Source organism: Simochromis diagramma, unplaced genomic scaffold, assembly GCF_900408965.1.
Source record: "Simochromis diagramma unplaced genomic scaffold, fSimDia1.1 OVJJ01000544.1, whole genome shotgun sequence".
Taxonomy (NCBI): Eukaryota; Metazoa; Chordata; class Actinopteri; order Cichliformes; family Cichlidae; genus Simochromis; species Simochromis diagramma.
Window position 1 is genome coordinate 406,964 of NW_024387370.1, and position 21,518 is coordinate 428,481.

The 21,518-nt window shown below is 43.8% G+C and overlaps 1 protein-coding gene and 1 long non-coding RNA gene across 2 annotated transcripts; both read left to right on the forward strand.

Annotated features, from left to right (window-relative positions):
- Positions 1–1,341: 1,341 nt before the first annotated feature.
- On the forward strand, positions 1,342–21,507 carry LOC120718837. The gene is made up of 3 exons (XR_005692571.1): positions 1,342–1,402; positions 1,497–2,065; positions 20,765–21,507. It is a non-coding gene; the product is annotated as an uncharacterized LOC120718837 (long non-coding RNA).
- Positions 3,766–6,643, forward strand: LOC120718835. Its single transcript, XM_040007557.1, has 4 exons — positions 3,766–4,135; positions 5,464–5,775; positions 5,908–5,982; positions 6,336–6,643. The coding sequence occupies exons 1-4, from the start codon at positions 4,003–4,005 to the stop codon at positions 6,482–6,484; spliced, it is 669 nt and encodes a 222-aa protein (XP_039863491.1). The 5' UTR covers positions 3,766–4,002; the 3' UTR covers positions 6,485–6,643.
- Positions 21,508–21,518: the final 11 nt, after the last annotated feature.

Sequence of the window (21,518 nt, forward strand, 5' to 3'; positions counted from 1 at the left end):
TGATCGACCTGTCAGGCTACACCTGTTATTTGTAGCTGTCCACTGTAACACAGCAGGCTGAAACTGACTCTGATCCACAAAGCAGGACCTCTGCTAACTGGAATGCAGCCGTCATTATCACACCTGTATTTTTCCTCCTGTGAACTAAAGACATCAGCTGTGGAAGAGGTCTGTCTGTGTCCCACATGTCTGTCTGTGACTCTCAGGTGCATCACTGTTTACAGGATCACAAGGATCCACCTGACAGCAAGAACACAGGAGATGGAGGCGAATCCATCAGCAAACCATCTAAAAGTCCTTTTACAGTAATCTGCTTAAATGATCTTAATATATGCTGCTCAACAAATAAAGGGAACCCTTCAACAACACAGTGTAACTCCAAGTGTTCCCTTTATGTTTTTGAGCAGTATATAACTTTGAATGTAATTTAGGAAAGCTTGAGCAGCATTGTCACAGCCACACTGTGCTACTAACTTTAAATGACTGTCAGGTGATTTGTGACAGAAGGACAGCAGCAGAGTGAAAGGAAGGTTTACAGGATGTTGGTGAGAGCTGTTGTGATGTCTGGTTTGGATCCTGTGGCTCTGACAAAAAGACAGGAGGCCGAACTGAAGATGTTCAGACTTTCACTGGACAAGATTAGAAATGAGTTCACGAGAGACAAAGTCAGAGAGGCTGACATCCTAATCTTTCCTGGGAATAACACTCCAGGAAATATAAATCTAATAAACTAATAGTTCATAAAGGACACAGACTCATTACTGTAAGATTATTTTTAATAGTTTAATTGATAAATTTAAAAAATGCTGGAGCTGCAACATGTTAACATGTGGTTAACAGATTAAAATTGAGGCTCTCATATTAACAGCTAACTTTCTATGCTGTGCTGATTTATTTGTCACAGTCTTGGTCATTTATTTTGAACTTTTTTGTGGAGGTTAAACTTTCTGTTATAAATTTACCTGTATGTGTATTTTAAATATGATCTGTTTCATTAAATGCAACAGTTTCAAATCCACCTTGAAGGCTGAGTTCTTGTTCTGAAAGATGAGGATGTGTAACTGTGACACTAGAAGAGGTGTGGATCTAATTCTCTGAACTTTCTCTAAACTTATATTTTATGTGACACTAACTTTGTATTTTCTGTTAACAACACCAGGGCCCACTGGGATGATGTCCATTAGCTTGGATATTCTCTTCTGCCAAGACTTCTGCTGCCTTCCTTCGTCCATACCTGATAAAGACGACTGACTGTTGTGTTCTTTTCACATCAAGTGTCCACATTATTCAGCTCATCAACACAGAGATTTTTAAGGAGAACATCTCACAGATGACCCAAAGGTTATGTTCCCACATGCTGGGATTGTTGTGTGTGACCCTGGTTGGACATCCACAGAGAAAGGTGAGTGTTATTATCTTTATTATCATATCACCACCAACATCTGATTTTTGTGATCATTAAAATCTTTTACATACAAAACATTTTTACGGAGCAGGTCGCTATGATCAGCCAGCAAGACGCTAAGCTGACCGTGGAGACAAAGGCTGTGGTGAGGTGACCAAGGATCCATCCCAGAGCTGATTGGCCGCCCCACACTTTCCACAGAGGTGGAGGCTAACCCAACCTAATATCCAGAGCTGTGAATGCCCTAACAACCTCAAAAAGTATGAGCTGGTTTAGGTAGCAGCCTGCGGAGTAGAGGATGGACTCAGCCTCAAAGTCCTCCTGATAGCTGTCCTCCAGTAGCCCCTGGCTGGCGAGAGAGGGAGCTGGCTACACAGTGTATTGAGGACACTCTGCCATTGCCTGTGAGGCATCCACCTTCCCTACATTAGCCTTAGGCATGTCGGGAAGTGGTTGGCTGGTGCGCTTAGAGTAAAAAAAGCGAGCACGAGCCTCTCTGGTATGTGCTGGCAATATGAAACAGTCTATGCAGGACTGTGGAGCTTCCCTGGTCTGCATGGCATGTTCCCAGCAGCGAGCATGGAGAGGGCACCGAGCACGAACTCGTGAGACTGTGAGAACAGCTCCATGTCCACCAGAGAACTCCCACACACTGGGCAGGTGATCCACAGCGGATCCACTGGATACGTGAACACACAGTAATTCAATTCAATTTAATTTTATTCATATAGTGCCAAATCACAACAAAAGTTGCCTCAAGGCGCTTTATAGATAATGTAAAAAGTGGAGATCCAACGATCACCAGTTTCACATCTGCACAGCTGATTATAGTTAAGCTGGTCTGTAGAGTTCACATGGAGCCGGTGTGGGTGAGGGGACTCGCCCAGCTCTAATGACCACAGTCCAGGTGTTGTCCCTCTGTCCACTGACAAGAAACAAAGAGCTGAGTAGCCTTGCAGGTCAAATCCTACCAGTCCCCTCAGTATGACAGCTCCCCCCTAGATCGTGGAACTTGTTAGTAACAGGGTTGATGTCAGAGGCCTGAACAGTCAGTCCCAAGGGAGAGTTATATTTAAAGGCCCGGAGTAACCTCTAAGAACTGTTTACAATAAAATGATTAATATTCTTATATTTACCTTTACTGTTTCACAAAGGTTTAAAAAGGGTATGTCCACAATTTAGACTGTAATTACAGGATATTTTACTTTATTTGGCAGGAGTGAAGCAGAGGCAGAATTAAATGATAATAACAGTCACAGAATAATAAGAAAATCACATCAATCATAATTATCTCATGAACCTACTCTGAGCTAATGCTGATTTTAAAGGATGAGAGAGGTTGGAGGAGAGAATGAGCAGATCTTGTGCTGAATTTTGTTTCATCTCAGTGTTTTGTGCTAATGGAAACAATCCAACAGGAAAGCAGGAATCCTTGAATATTCAATACTTCAGGAAAACAGCGAGACCCCAGATCTTCTCAGTGTTGGGAGAAGCTGCAATCCACCAGGAAAATGATGGGAGTCCAAACCTTTAGAATTATAATCCAACACAGCAAAGATGATGATGATGATGATGATGATGATGAGCAGAGATGGAGCCAAATCCATGTTAAATTTGTAAGTCCACTGTTTGGGCAGCTGGTTGATGTCTCTGGTGGCTCTGCTAGAATTTCCAAAGGTGCATTTCTGGCATCCAATCATCTGAACTGCTCACAGGACTGCTGGAAACAGAACCTGAACATCTCTGAGGCTCCAATTTATGCTCTGACAAGTGTTCACTCACCCCACCTCTCCTCCCTCTGGTAGGTCGTCACCAATCACTGTGTTTCTGGATGTTAAATCCTTTTACCCCCTCAAAGATGTGATGACAGGGGAAAGTGAAGGAGACATCAGCCTCTCTGTCACACTTTTCTTCCATCAGAAACTTTTTGTTTTTTATTGAGCTGAGATCAGATTTGTGATGGTCACTCTGATAACTTGATGTTGTTTCCCTTAAACCATTTTGCCAAAGTTTCTGTACAACTGTGTGTTTATAACCTCAAGTTCAGCTCTTGAAGGTCTTCAGCTGCTCATGTTGCAGATCCACTGTGAGCTGAAATTCCAATGAAGCTGTTAGAAAAATCAAAGTGATTTTTTAGATTAGTCAATGAGCTCATTAGTTAATAACTGTGTAAGATGCTGTTATGGTCCCCTGATCCTCTGCTGCCTACCCACCATCGATCTTTCCTTTCTTGTCATTGTGGTGCTGCATGGCCCACTTTCTCCTGAGATTCAGTTCACAGACAGATGTTCTGATAGTTTTCTTTACAATTTGCTGCTAGAATTCAAAGTTGATTGTGTGATTAATGATGGTGAGCCAGATGGGCCAAACCATGATACTATCAGCAGCATGTTTCATTGTAGTGGTGCATCATTGATGGGATAAATGGACTGGTGCTTATATAGTGATTTTCTATTTTCATGTGGACTAAAGTAGTGGACTGACCAACAGACTGACATTAAGATCAGAGCCGTGCTGCTAGTGTGGCTAAAAGAAAAGAGAAGAAGAGACAGTCATGTTGATATGAACATTAGAGAAACACATCATGGAGCTGAAATATGATCCTGCTTCCTCATTTGGACTCATTCACCTCAGCTGACACGTTCAACAGCAGACAGGTTTTTGTATTACTCTTTCTCACTGTGGGAGACTACTACATCTTTGGCTCTGGAACTAAACTGTCTGTAACAGGTAAGAACAAACATTTATTTTCCTTCAGTTGTTTTATTGTAGAAGCTGAAAATGTGTTTAAAGTCAGTTTCTGCTGCTTCAGGCTTTACATGTTAGTTTTTCATCATTAGTAGAGAATTCATCTGCAGCCATTGTTACATAAGAAAAGCTCAATAATCTCTGAAAACATGTTGAAATCTCACTGAACAACTAAAGTTATTCTTTATTTCTGCAAATATTAGTGATGTTACAAATATTTAGGATTTGATCCTCTCAGTGATTCTGCTGGTTTTCAACACAAGATCATATTTGATGATAAAAATAATACAGTAGTACATTTGTAAATATAAATGAAAATGTAAACATGTTTTTAATATTCAAAGAGATTCTATTTGTGATTTTTTTTTAAAAAATATATTAATATATAAATTGACATGGATACTGATTAGGGACACAAAAAGTGTTTAAACAGTGAAGAAAAAATATAAATAATAAATAATATAGATCAAACAACAAAATATGAAATTGTTAAAGTCATGTTTGTGTTTCTTGCTTGTTTGATTTGTCAGTCTAAATTAGAAATGTAGAAAAAATTCCACAATGATCATATTTCAGTAAATATTACTTCAGAAAAATAATTTTCATGATGTTTCAGATTCTTTAGATTTTATATTATAAATAATGATGAATTAATTTATACTGTTGAAAAAAGGTTTTTAATTCTCATTCAAATTGCAGCTTAATTACATTTAATTTGTGCATTAATTCAAACATACACCGTATATAATCAAAACAAAAAAAAAACAATAATCAAACTAAATAATAGATGTAGTGCCCTTCAAGTTATTCCAATAACATTTTTAAGGATTGTGAAGTCTGTGAAAGACGTATAGTATTGATTAAAACATGAATAAAACAGCTGTTTAAAAACTGATACAAAAGTGTAAATTTCATTGCTGGAATTAAATCATGTTGAATTATTAATATCTCTGGTAAAACTTGTGTTTAAGATGGAAAATATAATTTAAATAGTTTGAAGACAAATCTATATATGCGTACATTTGTGATAAATAATATATTAAAATATCAGCAAACAAATATTTAATTTAATGATGTAAAATCACGCTGAGTGTTCCTCATGTGAGCCATGATGACATGAGGTGATGACTGTGTTTGATATGAAGCTGAATCCAGTGTATGTAGTGAACTTTGTGCTGTATTGATGAGTAGTTTAGTGATCAGAGTCCATGTAGTTTCCAGGATCAGACTGAATGCAGTGCAGTGCTGGAAGCTGCTGCTGACTGTGTGAATGTGTGTCTGTGCTGCTTGTTGCTGCTGTCAAACTTCAGATGAGCAGGTAGTGAAGCCCGTGGTGAGCGTGTACCCAGCAGCATCCAGAGCCCACCTGGAGGGGAACAGCTCCCTGCTGTGTGTGGCCTCAGCCATGTTTCCTCCTCTGGTCCAGTTCTCCTGGAAAAGACAGAAGAAGAACGGCGGAGAAGCGGAGGAGCTGCCCCCTGCTGAGGGAGAGCAGCTGGAGCTCAGAGAGGCGGGACGCACCATTGCCATCAGGATGGTTGATGGGAGCCATTCTGACACATATAAATACAGCTGCTGGGTGAAGCACGAGGGGGGCACAGTGGAGGCCCAAACACAACAAGGTAATGAAGGCTTGGTGACTGTGTTCAGCAGTGATTCAGCTTCATGTGGAGATGCTGTCAAAGAGAGCAGAGCAGCAGAGGACTGACATTTCTCACTGCAGCTCCAAACATTTGACTCCTTTTCTGTTTCAGAGCTTCCAGCTCCAGCAGCCTCCTGTCCTCCAGAGAGAGAGCCAGCAGACCTGCCAGCTCTGCAGCCAGCTGACTGTAAGATCACCTGCTGCCTCTCTGCATGGACAGCTCCAATGTCCAATGAGGGAGCTGGAACAAGTTTAGGCTCTTAAAGTTGCACTAATTGATCAAATCTTCATCCAACAAGCTCTGATAAAGCCACTGTACACTAGCTGCTCAGCACCAAACAGCAGACAGACCATAATATGTCAGAGATCAGTTTGTTAGCTGCTTGTGGAGTTCTTCTGCCCCCAAGTGGACACAAACACTACATCAATTCATCCACTTGAAGAAGAAGCTGTGACTGTTTCTATTTGGACTTTTTCTCCTTGATCTGAGAGGAATAACCCGACTGTCTGTCTGTCTCTTTGTGTCTGTCTGTCCTTCAGTGTCCTTCCAGTCTCAGTGCAGGGTGAAGCTGCTCTGCCTGCTGTACACAGTGCTGATAGTGAAGAGTCTGGTGTACTGCTGTGGACTCTCTCTGCTGATGATGCTCACAAACAAGGGAGCGTCCACCAACTGCACACATGCTGACTGACTGTTTCCTGCTCGCCTTTTCTCACCATCACATCTCATCAATTCATCTCATTCATCACTTTGATCACAAATGTTAGTTATGATGTGTTGTGCTTATTTTGCCTTTTTCTTCAACAGTTAGAAGATCATCTGAAATAAATACATCTTTACATGTATTGTTGCTCTGAGTTAGAATTCTTTTTGTACTTATTGTGACTTTTATTGTAGTAAGAAAAACCATCAGGAATATTTTTATCACAAGTTTTTGTTTGATTTTCAAATGTCAAACAGTGTAGTTGTGTTTGTGTGAATAATAAAGATTTGAAGATGAAGAGTTTGATTCTACTTTCATTGTGTGATCAACAACAACCCGTGTGAGTGAAGCACAAACTGACTGTATCCAAACTTGCTCTCCTGCAGCAGACGGGCTGTGTGGGTTTCTGCTCTGCAGCCTCCACACCGTTAGCTGTGGCTTTTCACTTTAATAACACAATGACAGTTACAAGCATGAACTCTGCTTCAAGAATGATTCCAGGAAGGATCTGTGTTCTTCACCTGTGAGAGAAACAGCTCAAATCCTCAACTCACAGCTGACAAATGAACTTTAATGGAATCAAAGGAGAGACCATGAAGCCCCTGCAGTCTGCTCAGCTCCCATTTTATTACCTGAGCTGAGTTTTTCATTCTGGATATCACACACGTAAGAACAGATCAAGTCTGAACAGCAAATGTTGGAGAATCATTTTGAAGTCTTGCTAAATGTCGTTATTATTAAAAAACTACTGAATGATTCAGAAAATCCTTTCCAACAAGCAGAAATATGCAAACAAAGTAGAAACAAGGCAACATGAGTCATTCAGATGCAGATAACATATTCTCCTTATTTTGAAGAACACAGTCATGAAATCTTTCTGTGTGTCATTCATTGAGTTGAAGTGCCTAATAGAAGAGGAAAAGCAGCAATAATCAATGATAGCTGAGACATTGAGAACATGGCTGTATGCCTGCTATCATAACAGCAAACAAAGCACACAAACAGCAAACAGACAATAATGTGCTCGCAGCTTGTTGTGTGTTGTGTCATTTTTGACATTTCATGAAGTCACAAAAATGTGTGCGACTCATTAAAGGAGTCTGTACGTGTCAGTCAGTGCTCTGTATTCATGTGTTCACCTCATTAAAGTCACTCAGACACTTTTCTCCTCCAAACTTACAGCACAGCTTCATATTTCACTGACTGATTCTTTCATTACATCCATTAAGGGTCACACAGTGAAATTAGTGCAAACTTACAAATGTGTTGCAACAATTTTGGCCTCCAAACTGAACTTTGAGACAAACAGTGAAGCTGTGAGCAAAAAGAGGCTCCAGTGTGTGTCATGGTGGAGGAAACTGTTGTATTCCCACATTAAAAACATGCTGATCTTATTGGATTTTTCCCTCAAAGTCTTTTTCCTCCTTTTTCTCTTCATCCAAATGTTCTAGCAGGCTGACTGTGAGTCCCTGTTGAACCTGTACAGCAGAAAGTAACAGCAGTCAGCGGCCTCCACTTGACTTCATGACTTCAACCCCTCGCACAGTCACTTTCACTTTCTTCCTTCTGTCTTTTAGTCCTAAAATGTAGAACAACACCAGATCCAAATATTTGTGTCCTTCACTCACATCTTCAAATGATCCCTTCCATATCAGAGATGATACAAAGGCAACATTTGTCTTATTTCTCTTTCATGAATCAAAAAGTACTTTTGTACTGTTGTGTAAATGTGTGTGTAAAGGTGGATGACTGCCTGCTGCAAATGAAATCTAACCATGGCTACAAATAAATGAAGCTGAAGCTGACGTGAAACACAGCCCTGTTTTTATTACTGTTTATAGATATTAGAATTGATGATCATCATTTGAATGATTCTTAAAAAGCCTTTAATGAATCCTTCAGTCTGAAACCAACTTGGAACAAAACACATTAGAAGATGTGGGAAAGAACCACAGTGTGCACATATTTAAACACACAACACAACCACATGTGTTTGTTTCAAATAAGATTTTTACTCTAAATGTTGTTAAATATGATTTTGTTTTTTTTAACTACTTTGTGTGCAATTTATGAACTTTTAAAATATTTAACCATATTATTTATTTTTAGATTTTTCTATTTATTTATAGTTTCATTATATTTAGTTTGTATATTTAGTGTTTTCATCACAGCTGTTCAACAACAGATAACAGTGTGTGTTAGTAAATTCACAGCAACATGAATGTTTCTGAGTGTTTGTGCATCATGTGACCCAGATTCTTGGATCTGCTGTCAGATTGAAATGAAGACGATGAAACCACAGCAGCTTCAGCTGAGCTGTCAATCAGCAGCAGCAGTCTTATCTGTGGGCCGCAGGGGCTGATGGGAGCTTTGAGGACCTGTTAGAAACCACGTGGCCCTCGTCTGATCTCACAGCTCGTCCTTGTTTGGCCTCAGCTGCATCAGAGCGCCACTTCTCCCCAGGTTCACCAGAGGAAACACCACTGCACAAAATGCTTTTCCTCCCAGCTGCTGCTCTGTGCTGTCTGTGTTCAGGTGAGTGTTTCCAGCCAATCAGGAGCCAACAAAGTCAACCTGTAACAAACACTGTCACACTAACCTTCATCTATCTGTCTGTGTCTCTACAGCACTGGTTACCATGTCAGCAGAACAGCTGATTCAGGACGATTTAACATTGACCAGGAAAGTTGGAGAAAGTGTCTCCTTCAGCTGTGGAGGGACTGAACAGTGTTATTTCAATCCACGTGAGGTATTCTGGTATCAGAAAAAAGAAAGAGAAACATTCAGAGTGATTGGGTATACAGTTAAGCGTAGTGGTAGCTGCACGCTTAACAAAGGATACGGTCATCCTCAGGAAGATGACTTCATATCTGTCGATAAACAGGACAGCTGTGAGTTGAGCATAGGAAAAGTTAAACCTGATTATTCAGCCACCTACTACTGTAACTGTTGGAAGGAGGATCCCCACAGTGAGAAATGATCCCTGCAGCCTGAACAAAAACCAACAGATGAACAGATGTCAAACAGTGTCTGTGACAGGAAGAGAGCAGTAAACCACAGCCCAGCTTCACATGTTTCACCTCCATCTCAGAGTCACAAACATACTGAGCTCAGGGACGATTTTTATTTACTGCTGTCAGAAATTCAATTCTATTTATTTCTGTTTAAAACAGATTTTTCATCCTGTTTTAAGACAGAAACAAGAGGAACAGATGACATCAAACTTCCAAATGTAAACAAATGTATCCTCAGTCCCACAAAAACATTTATTCAAAGTGAAAGAAAAACAGATTGTGTCAAACTGAATCAAAGTCCATCCCTCATTCACAGTGTTAATGTTCTCTTCATGAAAACTCTTCCAGCAGCACTTGTTGTTTAACACCTTTCAGTACATTTAACCAGACACTTGGACTGATGTCAGGTCAGGATTTTGTCCTTCTAGCAGCGGCTCATTAGGACGCTGATGTTGTTGGACACATTTCCATCTAGTTGGTTCTGAAATTGTCCAAACCCAGCAGGTCATGGCCGCCCTGACCTGGTAGTGTCAGAGGTTTGTTCCCTGAAAAACAGAGCTGCTCCTTCCCACTTTCTGCAAGTCCTGCTAGTAAGGAAATGTTGTACATTTAGTGTTTCTGTTCATGATGTTGAAAGGTTTTAATTCCATCTTTGGTTTTAAGTCCTGTTAGTCGTGCTTTATCCTCACATCCTCGGAAGAGGCGGACGCACTTTTCCTCCTCTCCCTTATCTTCCCTACTTATGTCCTTGTCTAGTCTCGTGTTTTTTTTGTATTTTCCCTGAACACTCTCTCACAGTCTGTTCTCTAAAACCTAAAAGAGGAAGTATGGATTGGATCAACTGGTCCCTAAATGCAATTGACACCCCTTCTCAACGAGAAGTCTGGGCTTGGGTGAGCCTGAGTGCTGAAGATATCTACCTATTTCGAACCATGGTCACAGGGTTCTGGCTGATCGGAGCTGGCTTGGCCCTGACTTATCGAAGAATTAAGGAAGCGGAACCGGCTGTTCAAACCTCCACAAGGCTGCCCGCTGGGATTGGAACGATGGGAGAGGCGTGAGTTTCTCAAAATTGGCCCATTGAGTGCAGCACGGATAAGATCTTGGAGAGGCTACGGCTGCTGTGAATACTCAGAATAAGATCTCTGACTGCAGACTGGATGCATCTCGGAAGGGCTCGCTCGGAATAACATCTCTGGGCGCAAAATTGGATGACATCTCGGGGAGGCACACTGCTGCTGTGAGTTCTCAGAAATTGGCTCCTTGAGCACAAGAAATGACAACATCACAGAACGCAAGTATGGCGAAGCTCGCGGCTCTCCAACGGGAGATTGAGAGACCAGTGTTGGACTGTAGAGCTGCTTTGAAATTCATATGAGCTGTTCGCACTAAAGTAAAAAATAACATCACTTATGCGGATACCCCTTCGGCGCCAGCTGCAAGGCTGGAGCTGAACAAAACACCCTGATAACGACTGTGTTTTGTCTGTTCCTTCCAATTCCCTACAAGGCCACCTGGGTTGGCTGGAAGACTGTTTACTTAGCCTGATAGGGCGGAGGACACTGTCTCAGCTGAACTATGGACACGCACACACATATACTTCACACTGATGTATATATCAGTATACATATACATATACTGATACTGATAAGCACTCACCGACGCATCACCCTCCCTACCCCGGATCCAACGCCACCTCCAACGCTTACCTCTGATGTGGACATCGGGTCAGTTGGAGGTGCAGTCGAAAGATTGCAGCGGTCCCAGATCAGATGTACACACTGGGACTCTTTCCCATGTTGCTGTCTGTGTTTATTGTGCTATGGTGTGTTGATATCTGTGCATTCCTGTATTATCCTTCTGTGTTACACATTTCGATGTTATTTTTCCTCGCTACCTAGCCTGACCTGTCTCCCCAATGTGATGTTTGTGTATTGTATGTACGGTCGGCAAGGTCTGTCATCTCGGTTGTGGGCAAAAGACCTGCAACTGACAAATAAAGGCCATCTCATCTATCTCATCATCATCACATAGAGAATTTAGGAAACATGTCGTCCTGAACAAGCAGCTTGTATTAAGATATGTGGTCTGAGCCTCCTTCAGCTTTCAGAATAAACATGAGTTTTACATGATTTAGTCTCTGATTGAAAGTAAACAGGAAGGAGATGAAAAGCCAACAGAAGTGTCCTGAAAGACCACCTGAGCAAACTGGTGGTTTTCCTGCAGACTAAGGAAAACTGCAGAGTCAGACCTGCTGCTTCCACCTACAGAGCCTCTGTCAGTGCCCCAGGTCAGCTGTGGTACAATGTAGCTGCTATCAGCAGTGAGTGAATGTGTGAATGACTGAATGTAGTGTAAAACGCTTTGGGGTCCACGGGACTAAGTAAAGCCCTACACAAATACAGGCCATTTACCATTTAAGTTGTACTTGTTGTCCTCGTCCTGGCTGATGTCCTGGGATTTTCTGCACTACAACCACATTAGTGTTCTTCTTCATGCCACCTTGTGAAGTATACCTCAGCCTCATGTAGCAAAACACCACCACAGCATGATGCTGCTGGCAAAGTGTCATGTGACCTGGGGGTAGAAAGAGATTTATATCCCAGAATTCATAGCGCGGCCCAGCCAAACTCCAGTTTCCAACAATGGCGGCCGCTACTAAGTTTTAAAATTACTCATACTAATCTTTCTGAGTCACAAAATAAACTTTTAACATATTTTCAGGCAAGAAAGTAGTTGTGTAAACAAATGTCTGCTCGGTTTATCAAGATATCGCATATTTGCAAAAGTGCTTCGACGTTTTCGGAGACGTCTGCTACCCACCAGCTCGATAGCGAGCCGGGAGCTCGAGGGTTACTGATGCGGCTGAGAACGGCACAACTCCCGGCACATCATTATCAGATCACCGCGGACTTTCGCTGCTTGGGTTAAACGTAATATATAAGTCACTTAGACAACCTACAAATGTTATTGTTGGGCTTTTTTCAGTGTTTTGTTTGTTCGTGAGTAAATCGTTTTGGCTGAGATTAAAGTTATTAGATTAGATTAGATAAAATAAAACTTTATTAATCCCCCGGGTGGGTTCCTCCTTGGTTTTTACACAGCTGACTAAACGTCAAACAGAAAACTGATTAAACAGAAGTATGAGACAGTCGAGAATTTACGCCAGTGTCCTGTTATATTTTAGATAGCAAGGAGCAGACGGCCGAGTTTATTAAACTCCACCGAGACAGCGGTGACGCTAATCTGAAGGCTAGACCGTCCAATTTCACGGCCGTTTACATCCGGCCTACCTGACCTTCTGAGGACCCGGCCCACGTAGACTGCGAAGGCCGGGTCCTCAGGAGGATGCAGCCCATGAATTTGGACACGACCGTGGACTGCAAACTGCTCTTCCTGGGATCTTCCTTTCCAACGTACGCTCACTCAGGAATAAGATGGACGAGCTGGCCCTGATGAGAAGCATGAACAGAGACGTTGCCTCCTCCTGTGTCTTATGTTTTACGGAGTCGTGGCTCTGTGAGGACATCCCGGACAGCGCGCTCAAGCTGGAGGGCTTTCATCTGCTGCGCGCGGACCGGCAGGCCTCTCTCTCTGGTAAGACCAAAGGTGGAGGTGTCTGCTTCTACATTAATAGTGGCTGGTGCACAGATGTGACAGTGATTGCTCAGCACTGCTCTTCCTCTCTGGAATACCTTTTTATTCACTGCAAACCGTTTTATTCTCCGCGGGAGTTTGCTTCATTCATCCTGGCCGCTGTTTACATCCCGCCAGATGCGGATGCGCAAGCAGCTCAGTGCGCACTGAGCAGATACTGCACATGGAGCGGACATTCCCGGACTCTCTCATCATTGCTCTTGGGGACTTTAACAAAGCCAATCTGAGCCATGAGCTTCCCAAATACAAGCAGTATATTAAATGCCCGACCAGAGAGGAGAGGACATTAGACCGCTGTTACAGCACGATCAGCGGGGCCTATCGCGCGGTGCCCCGCGCTTCACTCGGACTTTCTGACCACGTCATGATCCACCTGATCCCCGCGTACAGACAGAGGCTGAAGCTCTCCAAACCTGTCGTGAGGACCAAAAAACTGTGGAGCAACGAGGCTGTGGAGGAGCTTCGCACGTGTTTGGAGTCTACAGACTGGGACACAATGAAGGCTGCTTCTAACAGCTTGGACGAGTTTACGGACACTGTCACCTCCTATATCCACTTCTGTGAGGACAGCATTGTGCCATCACGCACCAGGGTGAGTTATAACAATGACAAACCCTGGTTTACTCCTAAACTCAAAAAGCTGTGGCTGGAAAAGAGAAAGGCGTTCAGAAGCGGAGACAGGGACTGCTACAGAGAGGCCAAGTACAGGTTCACTAAAGAAGTGGACGTTGCTAAACATCAGCACTCTGAGAAGATGCAGCAGCAGATCTCAGAGAATGACTCGGCCTCTGTGTGGAAAGGTTTTGGGAATATCACCAACTACAAGCCTAAAACCCCCCACTCCACTGATGACTTGCTCTTGGCCAACACCCTCAACGACTTTTACTGCCGTTTTGACGAGCCATCAGGCAGCCTTCACACCTCCAACGGCCCCAACAATAGAGGCACTTTAGACACTAATTCCCCCACCTCTCCCCCCTCCATAGAGCCATCACCACCTTCAAACACTTCACCTACAACACCCCCCTCCTCACCCCACACAAAGGAGGATTTCACACCACCTCCTCCCACCACAACTCTTCATATTCATGAAGCAGGTGTGAGGAAGCAGTTTAAGAGTCTGAATGCTCGAAAAGCTCCCGGCCCAGACGGTGTGTTTCTTGCCACCCTCACACTGTGCAAACGAGCTGGCCCCAGTGTTTTCTGGCATTTTCAACTCCTCACTGCAGGCATGTCATGTGCCTGCCTGCTTCAAGTCCTCTACCATAATCCCTGTCCCCAAGAAACCTAGGATCACTGGACTAAATGACTACAGACCCGTGGCTCTGACATCTATGGTCATGAAGTCATTTGAGCTCCTGGTTCTCTCCTACCTCAAGACCCTCACGGCCCCCCTCCTGGACCCCCTTCAGTTTGCATACAGAGCCAACAAGTCTGTAGATGACGCCATCAACATGGCTCTACACTTCATCCTGCAGCATCTGGACTCCCCAGGAACCTACGCCAGGATCCTGTTTGTGGACTTCAGCTCTGCCTTCAACACCATCCTTCCAGACCATCTCCGAGGCAAGCTTTCCCAGATGAATGTGCCTGATCCCATCTGCCGGTGGATCACTGACTTCCTGACGGACAGGAAGCAGCATGTGAGGCTGGGAAAGAATGTCTCGGACTCCCGGACCATCAGCACCGGCTCCCCTCAGGGCTGTGTTGTTTCTCCTCTGCTCTTCTCCCTGTACACCAACTGCCTCACCTCCACACTGCTCCCACTGGCTAGGCCACTCCAGGACTTTCAAATGCTTCTTACGGAGCCACTCCTTTGTTGCCCGGGCGGTGTGCTTTGGATCATTGTCATGTTGGAAGACCCAGCCTCGTTTCATCTTCAAAGTTCTCACTGATGGAAGGAGGTTTTGGCTCAAAATCTCACGATACATGGCCCCATTCATTCTGTCCTTAACACGGATCAGTCGTCCTGTCCCCTTGGCAGAAAAACAGCCCCATAGCATGATGTTTCCACCCCCATGCTTCACAGTAGGTATGGTGTTCTTGGGATGCAACTCAGTATTCTTCTTCCTCCAAACACAACGAGTTGAGTTTATACCAAAAAGTTCTACTTTGGTTTCATCTGACCACATGACATTCTCCCAATCCTCTGCTGTATCATCCATGTGCTCTCTGGCAAACTTCAGACGGGCCTGGACATGCACTGGCTTCAGCAGCGGAACACGTCTGGCACTGCGGGATTTGATTCCCTGCCGTTGTAGTGTGTTACTGATGGCGACCTTTGTTACTTTGGTCCCAGCTCTCTGCAGGTCATTCACCAGGTCCCCCCGTGTGGTTCTGGGATCTTTGCTCACCGTTCTCATGATCATTTTGACCCCACGGGATGAGATCTTGCGTGGAGCCCCAGATCGAGGGAGATTATCAGTGGTCTTGTATGTCTTCCATTTTCTGATGATTGCTCCCACAGTTGATTTTTTCACACCAAGCTGCTTGCCTATTGTAGATTCACTCTTCCCAGTCTGGTGCAGGTCTAAAATACTTTTCCTGGTGTCCTTCAAAAGCTCTTTGGTCTTGGCCATGGCGGAGTTTGGAGTCTGACTGTTTGAGGCTGTGGACAGGTGTCTTTTATACAGATGATGAGTTCAAACAGGTGCCATTCATACAGGTAACGAGTGGGGGACAGAAAAGCTTCTTACAGAAGACGTTACAGGTCTGTGAGAGCCAGAGATTTTCCTTGTTTGAGGTGACCAAATACTTATTTTCCACCCTGATTTACGAATAAATTCTTTACAAATCCTACCATGTGAATTCATGGATTTTTTTTTCACATTCTGTCTCTCACAGTTGAAGTGTACCTCTGGTGCAAATTACTGACCTCTGTCATCATTTTAAGTGGGGGAACTTGCACAATCGGTGGCTGACTAAATACTTTTTTGCCCCACTGTATATACACATTACACATACATACACAAAGCTGTGTAAACCAACTATAAATAATGAATCTAAACTTATATACATAAAATACAGAAGTGAATGAGGTGGAATGAATACTACAGAATGTACATGAGGTGCAGTTGCAGTCTGGCAGTGGGAGCAGTGTGACAGGTCAACTGTTAAGAAGGGAGATGGCGGGGGGAAAGAAACTGTTCCTGTGTCAGGTGGTCCTGGTCTGCAGGCTTCTGTACCGTCTGCCAGAGGGCAGCAGATCAAAAAGTCTGTGTGCAGGGTGTGAGGGGTCTGTGATGATTTTCCCTGCCCGTTTCCTGGTTCTTGAGAGGTACAGATCCTGGATGGAGGGCAGGGGGGCGCCGATGATCCTTTCTGCTGCCCGTACAGTCCGCTGCAGTCTGCTCCTGTCCTGTTTAGTGGCTGCTCCATACCAGACTGTGATGGAGGAGCACAGGACAGACTCAATGACCGCAGTGTAGAACTGGATCAGCAGCTCCTGTGGAAGACTGTACTTCCCCAGTTGTCTCAGGAAGTACATCCTCTGCTGGGTCTTTTTGAGGAGGGAGTTGATGTTGGTCTCCCACTTCAGGTCCTGGGAGATGGTTGTACCCAGGAACTTGAAGGTCTTCACAGTTGACACAGGGCTGTCTGATATGGTGAGGGGGAGCAGAGTTGAGGGATGTCTCCTGAAGTCCACTGTCATCTCTACAGTCTTAAGAGTGTTCAGCTCCAGATTTTGCTGACTGCACCAGAGTACCAGCCGCTCAACTTCCTGCCGGTATGCAGACTCATCACCATCTTGAATGAGGCCAATGACAGTGGTGTCATCTGCAAACTTTAGGAGTTTGACAGCCGAGTTACTTACAGAAGACGTTACAGGTCTGTGAGAGCCAGAGATTTTCCTTGTTTGAGGTGACCAAATACTTATTTTCCACCCTAATTTACGAATAAATTCTTTACAAACCCTACCATGTAAATTCATGGATTTTTTTTTCACATTCTGTCTCTCACAGTTGAAGTGTACCTCTGGTGCAAATTACTGACCTCTGTCATCATTTTAAGTGGGGGAACTTGCACAATCGGTGGCTGACTAAATACTTTTTTGCCCCACTGTATGAGTACTCTGGCAGAATAACAGTTCAAATGAAAAATACACCAGAACAAACAAGCAAACAAAAAAAAGAAGTGTGGGGTACCTTTGAACCAATGAACAAAGTATAACAATTTATACTTTTTAACATAACCCGGCCACGTCAATATGTGATATGTCTCACAATACTCTAAGACACTTAAAAAAAAGCATCTGGACGTCTTTAAGTTTCTTGAAGATGTTTCACCTCTCATCTGAGAAGCTTCTTCAGTTCTAGGGTCAAATGGTGGAGAGTCCCACTCCCAACAGGGCTTAAAACTCTGGGACTCTCCACCATTTGCTCTCAGAACTGAAGAAGCTTCTCGGATGAAATGTTTTCAAAAACCACAGGGGAAGATGAGTGGAGGAAACGCAGACAATCCAACCAGGAGCAAAGGCAAACACACACAATAAATACACAGAGGGGAACGAGGGAAAAGCACAACAAGAGGGAGACACAAATGAACGTAGTCAAAGGAGCTTGCAAAGAAAAGCGTCTGGACTTCTTTAAGTTGCTTGAAGACGTTTCACCTCTCATCTGAGAAGCTTCTTCAGTTCTAAGGTCAAATGGTGGAGAGTCCAGTACCCCCTCTTTGACTCCCATCACCCTCTGGAACACAAACTTGGAGTAATTAGGACCCTACACCACCGGGCAGAACATGTTCCCTCTAAGCCTGAAGGAAAAAGAAGTAACACACATGTAAAGGAAGCTCTTAAAACATGCGGTTATCCTAAATGGGCGTTCTTAAAGTCAGCAAAGAGGGACAGAAAAGAAGATCAGACACCAGCGAGGGAGGATAAGAAGGACAGACGCAACAACATTGTCATCCCCTATGTAGCCGGTGTATCAGAAAAACTCAGGAGAGTTTTCTCCAAGCATGACATCCCGGTGCATTTCAGACCCAGCAACACACTCAGACAGAAACTGGTTCACCCGAAAGACAAAACGCCAAAACACAGACTTAACAATGTGGTGTATGCTGTACAGTGCAGCGAGGAATGCCCAGACCTCTACATTGGAGAGACCAAACAGCCACTTCACAAGCGCATGGCACAACATAGAAGAGCCACCTCCACAGGACAAGACTCAGCAGTCCATCTGCATCTAAAGGTCAAAGGTCACTCTTTCGAGGATGCCAATGTTCACATTTTGGACAGAGAGGACAGATGGTTTGAAAGAGGAGTGAAAGAAGCATCTATGTCCACTGTGAGCGACCATCTTTGAACAGAGGCGGGGTTTACGACACCAACTCTCTGCCATCTATAATCCAGTTTTGAGTTCCCTCCCCAGACGCCTTAACACCCACTCACATCCTGGGCCATCTGACCTCAGGAAATCACATGATAAGGTGGGGCTGTCAGGGTTCCTGGGTCGTTGACCCAGTGATTTCAGTTTGTTCATGTTCAGTTTAGTTCGCCACATTAATGTTCTCACTTCCTGTTTTTTTCCCCGTGTCAGCTTGTCTCCCGTGTCATTAGTCAGATTATGTTCAGCCCTGTACTCACCTGTTTCCAATCATTGTCATCGTTCAACCTGTGTATTTAAGTTCCTCGGTTTCACCAGTTCTCTGTCGTGTCATTGATGTACGTCTGATGTTAGTGTCGTCTGTATGTTCAGTTAGCCAGCCAGTCCTTTGTTCACTCACTCATTCATTCATTCATTCAGTCAGCCAGCCAGCCATTTCCTCCCTCTGTACTGTTTGCTCACTCCTTCGGCAATAAACATCCACCTTCACCTACCTGCCTGTGAGTCCAGCGATTGGGTCCTCCTTCTCTCGTCCACGACACTACTCCTGACAGGGGCCAGGTTTCACAATGAGCTCACCTGAAACTCTGGCTGATTGGGACCCACACCCAGTTTCACACCTTGGCTCAGGCGATTAGAGGATCATCAGGGGGTCCTTTTGTCCCTCTGTGGGGGGAAACTCCCACTAGGTTTAAATCTGGGACTCTCCACCATTTGACCTTAGAACTGAAGAAGCTTCTCGGATGAGAGGTGAAACGTCTTCAAGTAACTTAAAGAAGTCCAGACGCTTTTCTTTGCAAGCTCCTTTGACTACGATGACCTGGACGACTGAGAACCTTCACAGACACAAATGAACGTAATTAGACCTGACGAGACACAGGAGGAAGCAAAACAGAACACACTGGCACTGGACACAAAAGTAAAACAGGAAATACATGAAAATAGAGACAAGGATGACAAGAGGGGACACAAGGAACACAAGGGAGGCACAGTAACATCAAAACACTGGAAACCATTAACAAATAACCAGAAAATAATAAAAACGATGAATATTAATAATCATTAACAAAAACACAGAGTCAGTAGACTCCAGACCATGACAGTGACTTTCATTGGCAGCGAGCAGAACAGACAGGATTAGAAATGAGTTCATCAAAAACAAAGTCAGAGATGCTGAGATGATAACATTTCCTGGGAATAACACCCCAGGAAATATAAATCTAATAAATGAATAGTTATTAAAAGGACAAAGACTCATTGCTGTCAAATTAATGTTATTAGTTTAATTGATGAACCAAAAATAAGACTGAAGCTGCAACAGATGAAGAAAAGCTGAAAACTTGCATGGTTTGGGGTGGCTGTAGCTCAGGTAGTAGAGCAGGTCACCTACTAACCAGAAGCTTTTTGGTTTGATCCCAGTCTGCAGGCCAAATATCCTCGTGCAAAATACTAACTTCTGTTGCTCTCTGATGCATCCATCGGAGTGTGACTGTTAGATAGGAAGCAGCTTAGAAAAAGGTGAATGTAGAAGTTGTGTAAAACGCTTTGATTGTTCAGATTGAGTAGAAAAGTGCTATATAAGAACCAGTCCATTTTTAACTTTTTGTGCAGGTTAAACTTTATCTTATAAATATATCTGAATGTACATTCTAAGAAATGATCTGTGCTATTGAATGCAACTGTTTCAAACCCTCCTTGAAGGCTGATTTCTTGTTCTGAAAGATGAGGATGTGTAACTGTGACACCAGAAGAGCTGTGGATCTTATTCTCTGAACTTTCTCTAAACCTTGATCATATTTTATACGACAGTAACTTTGATTTGTATTTTCTTTTACCAACACCAGGGCCCACTGGGATGATGTCCATTAGCATGAATATTCTCTTCTGCCAAGACTTCTGCTGCCTCCTCCTGATAGCTGTCCTCCAGTCGCCCCTGCCGGGAGAGTAAGGGAAGGTCTGCCGAGAGAGGAAGCTGGCTACACATCAAATGGAGAACACTCCACCATTGCCTGTGAGGCATCCACCTTCCCTGCATTAACCTTAGGCACGTTGGGAAGTGGTTAGCGGGTACGTTTAGAGTAAAAAAAGCGAGCACGAGCCTCTCTAGTATGTGCCGGCAATATTCAGGACTGTGGAGCTTCCCTGGTCTGCATGGCATGTTCCCAGAGGGAACACAGCTTACAACAGCGAGCATGGAGAGGGCACCGAGCACAAACCTGCAAGACTGTGAGAACAGCTCGATGTCCACCAGAGAACTCCCACACACTGGGCAGGTGATCCACAGCAGGACATACTGGACACCTGCAAGGCCGCGGGCAATATTCATGCAGGCTGCAGGACCCTAGGTGTGCACCGAGTGTGCGGCCCGCGAGACATGGCGCCAGCAGCACGTCACTGCAGGACAGATTTTCCATTTTGGATCGGGGCAACAGAAACCTGGGAGGCTGCAGAGAAAGGCTCCAACCACAAAGGTAACAAACACACACCAGCCACACACGGTACCACACACAATGATATACACACTACAAAGTGGAGATCCAACGATCACCAGTTTCATGTCCACACAGCTGATTTATAGTTAAGCTGATCTTACCCAGCAGGCAATGTAGAGTTCAGAGCCGGTGTGGGTGAGGGGACTCGCCCAGACAGAGGAAAATGTGCAGGACAGAAGAAACAGCAAAGGAAATCCTGTCAGTGTTGAAAATAGAAGAGCCTGTGCAGACCAACATGTTTCTCTTCTAAAATCCACCAGGTGTGGTTTGAAGGACGCAACAAAACCACATCAGAAAGACATCAGAGACTCATCACATCACTCGCTGGATTCACTGGATTCTTTTTCTTTCACCATTATTTGGAACAAAGAAAACAAACGTGACTGGTTTGTGTCATTGTGGTGCTGCATGGCCCACTTTCTCCTGAGATTCAGTTCACAGACAGATGTTCTGATAGTTTTCTTTACAATTTGCTGCTAGAATTCAAAATTGATTGTGTGATTAATGATGGTGAGCCAGATGGGCCAAACCAAGA